This window comes from Pygoscelis adeliae, unplaced genomic scaffold (assembly GCF_000699105.1).
Source record: "Pygoscelis adeliae isolate BGI_AS28 unplaced genomic scaffold, ASM69910v1 Scaffold861, whole genome shotgun sequence".
Lineage (NCBI taxonomy): Eukaryota > Metazoa > Chordata > Aves > Sphenisciformes > Spheniscidae > Pygoscelis > Pygoscelis adeliae.
This window is the reverse complement of record NW_008824068.1, coordinates 28,891-31,025: the sequence shown is the minus strand read 5'-3', so window position 1 is coordinate 31,025 and position 2,135 is coordinate 28,891. Positions and strand designations below refer to the sequence as shown.

At 58.7% G+C, this 2,135-nt stretch overlaps 1 protein-coding gene across 1 annotated transcript in view; it reads left to right on the top strand.

Annotated features, from left to right (window-relative positions):
* The window catches only part of SCAMP2 (secretory carrier membrane protein 2), a 17,925-nt gene that overhangs the window by 9,067 nt on the left and 6,723 nt on the right, over window positions 1–2,135 (top strand). The window contains exons 8-9 of the mRNA XM_009334145.1: window positions 1,520–1,527; window positions 1,620–1,737. Of these exons, the coding sequence (XP_009332420.1) occupies window positions 1,520–1,527; window positions 1,620–1,737 (126 nt within the window). The remainder of the gene's footprint in view (window positions 1–1,519; window positions 1,528–1,619; window positions 1,738–2,135) is intronic.

Here is a 2,135-nt window from a genome sequence, read left to right as displayed (position 1 = left end):
CTGGCGGGGCCCCCACCCGCCCTGCCCCTCTCCTCCGCTCTTCCCGTCCTAGTCCCAGCAAAGGCATGCACCTTTTCCGCTGCCGCTGCCAGCCAGCGCTGAAAGGAGTACATGGAATCTTCTACACCTCCTCTGCCGCCTCCCCCCTCACGTAATACGTGTAATACTTATCCCTTCTCGATGCTGAGCCTCTAGTGTTGACCGCATCTGCCTTGTGTTAAAAGGGAGCCTTCCCTGATAGAGGCTGTAGCGTGGGGGGCTGAGTGATCTCTCACCCGGAGTCTGGATACGGCTGAACTCCGCGCTGCTGCTAGCAGCCCGATCCTGTCCCCAAACTCTTCCTGAATTTCTCTCGAGTGTGTTGTCGGTGGGCTGTGCTTCAAAAAATAGGCAGAGAGGGTTTTACCCTCGCCCTTTCTTGATGGCATTGCACAGAAGGGTGAGTCTGGGCTTCTGGAGTGGGTCCAGCAGGCCCCTTGTCAGCAGTCGTCCCCTGCAGTGAGAGCAGTAGCTTTCTTTTCGCCTTGCTGCGCTGGCTGGCCGCGGATCGGATTCCCGAGTTACTGTGAACAGTGAGAAGGTTTAACAGCTAGTGGTTTTTCTCCTGAGGGGGAGCCTTCAGGTGATGAGCGCGGTGAAACTGCTGTCTATTTTTGCCCGCTGCCTGCAGAACGGCTCATGGGCAAAGCTGTCCTCGTGCTCCCTCCCCTGCTAGCTGGTGCTGCCTTAGTCGTGGGGGACTGGGAGGGGGCACTCCGTTCTCAGTCTGACTTTGGAGAGCACGCGTTGAGCTTTCTGCTGTGTCTCCTCAAGCCAGACGGCGCGTTTATTTTTGGCCGTAGCGCACGGTGCGCCTTTCCGCCTCCTTGTAACGAGCAAGAAGTTGTGCAGCACATCCGATGGGACGGTTCGGCTCACTTGACTCCCTCTCCCCTGGCGGCACACGACTTGCTTGGTTTAGCAGTTGGAGGGATTCCTTTCTCCAGCAGCCAGGAGGGTGCTTTGAGTGAGGCAATCTTGGTATTTTCGCCCACAGCCGAGCACTGATAACTCCCAGCATCCTCCCTGCCCCTTCACTTCAACAGCTGCCAGTGTCCTCCTTTCTGTAGCTCTTTACTTCATCCCTTCCTTCCCTTTTCTCCCTCTCCCAACGCTTAACATCCCTGGCCACGCAGAGCTGTCACGGTGACACGTAGGGCTAGGCTCCAGATCTGATCTCTTCCCGTGCAGGCGTAGCAGCCTGCCTCTGCGCTGCTTGGCTGAACTTTCAGAAGGTGCTCGTGGAAGTGACTTGATCTGTGACGGCGCCAAGGGTACCGATAGCTGCTTAAGGGGGGTGCTCCGGGGGCCGGGGCTGTAACGCGGGTGGGGCAAGCGGGATTCTCTTGCGTAGAGGTAGACTGCTTCTGAAAATGGTAATGGAAATTCTGGCCCCCGAACGAGTGCCTGGATGAGCTCCGGGTCCCTGTTTCCACAGCCGTTATGTCTGGGTTTGCGCTTCCCTGTAACCTTCCCCCAGATGCTCTCGTGCGGCCGTCGGTGCCTCTTCTCCCTCTGCTCCACCTCATTCTGTGAACCGAACGCGCGCTGAGCTCGCCCCGCTCCCCTCTGTCTTGCAGCGGATGGATTGCGGCGCTGTCCGAGCTGCATTGGAACCTGGCCGTGGCTGTTATCATGATGGTGGTGGCAGGATTCTTCACGCTGTGCGCGGTTCTCTCGCTCTTCCTCCTGAAGCAGGTGAGTGGCTCGGAGGCAGGGCGAGGCCTCGGCTGAATCGCGGACCCACAGGTCGGGCTTGCTCCCAGGGTGTCCTGGGATGGCCGCCGCCTCCTCTCGTCTGTCTGGGGATTAGCTTGCTTTTGAAGATGTGATCAGGGCCCTGTCAGGTCAAGGGCTTTTAATGAAAGTATCTTTGCTCGTGCGTCCTGCATCGATGCCAAGTTGCTTGAACGCTAAGGGGACTCGCGGGTGGGAAAGTAGCCTTCGGGGAGGGAAGGAGGGGCACAGATGCTTCAGTGAGGCGCGCCGTTAACCGTGCGCCTGAGAATAACGGAGGGTGTAGTAAGGCTTGCTGCGCTGGCCGCTGTCCAGAGAAGATGGCCAGCGACGACCCACGTGTCGCCTTCGGCAAAGGC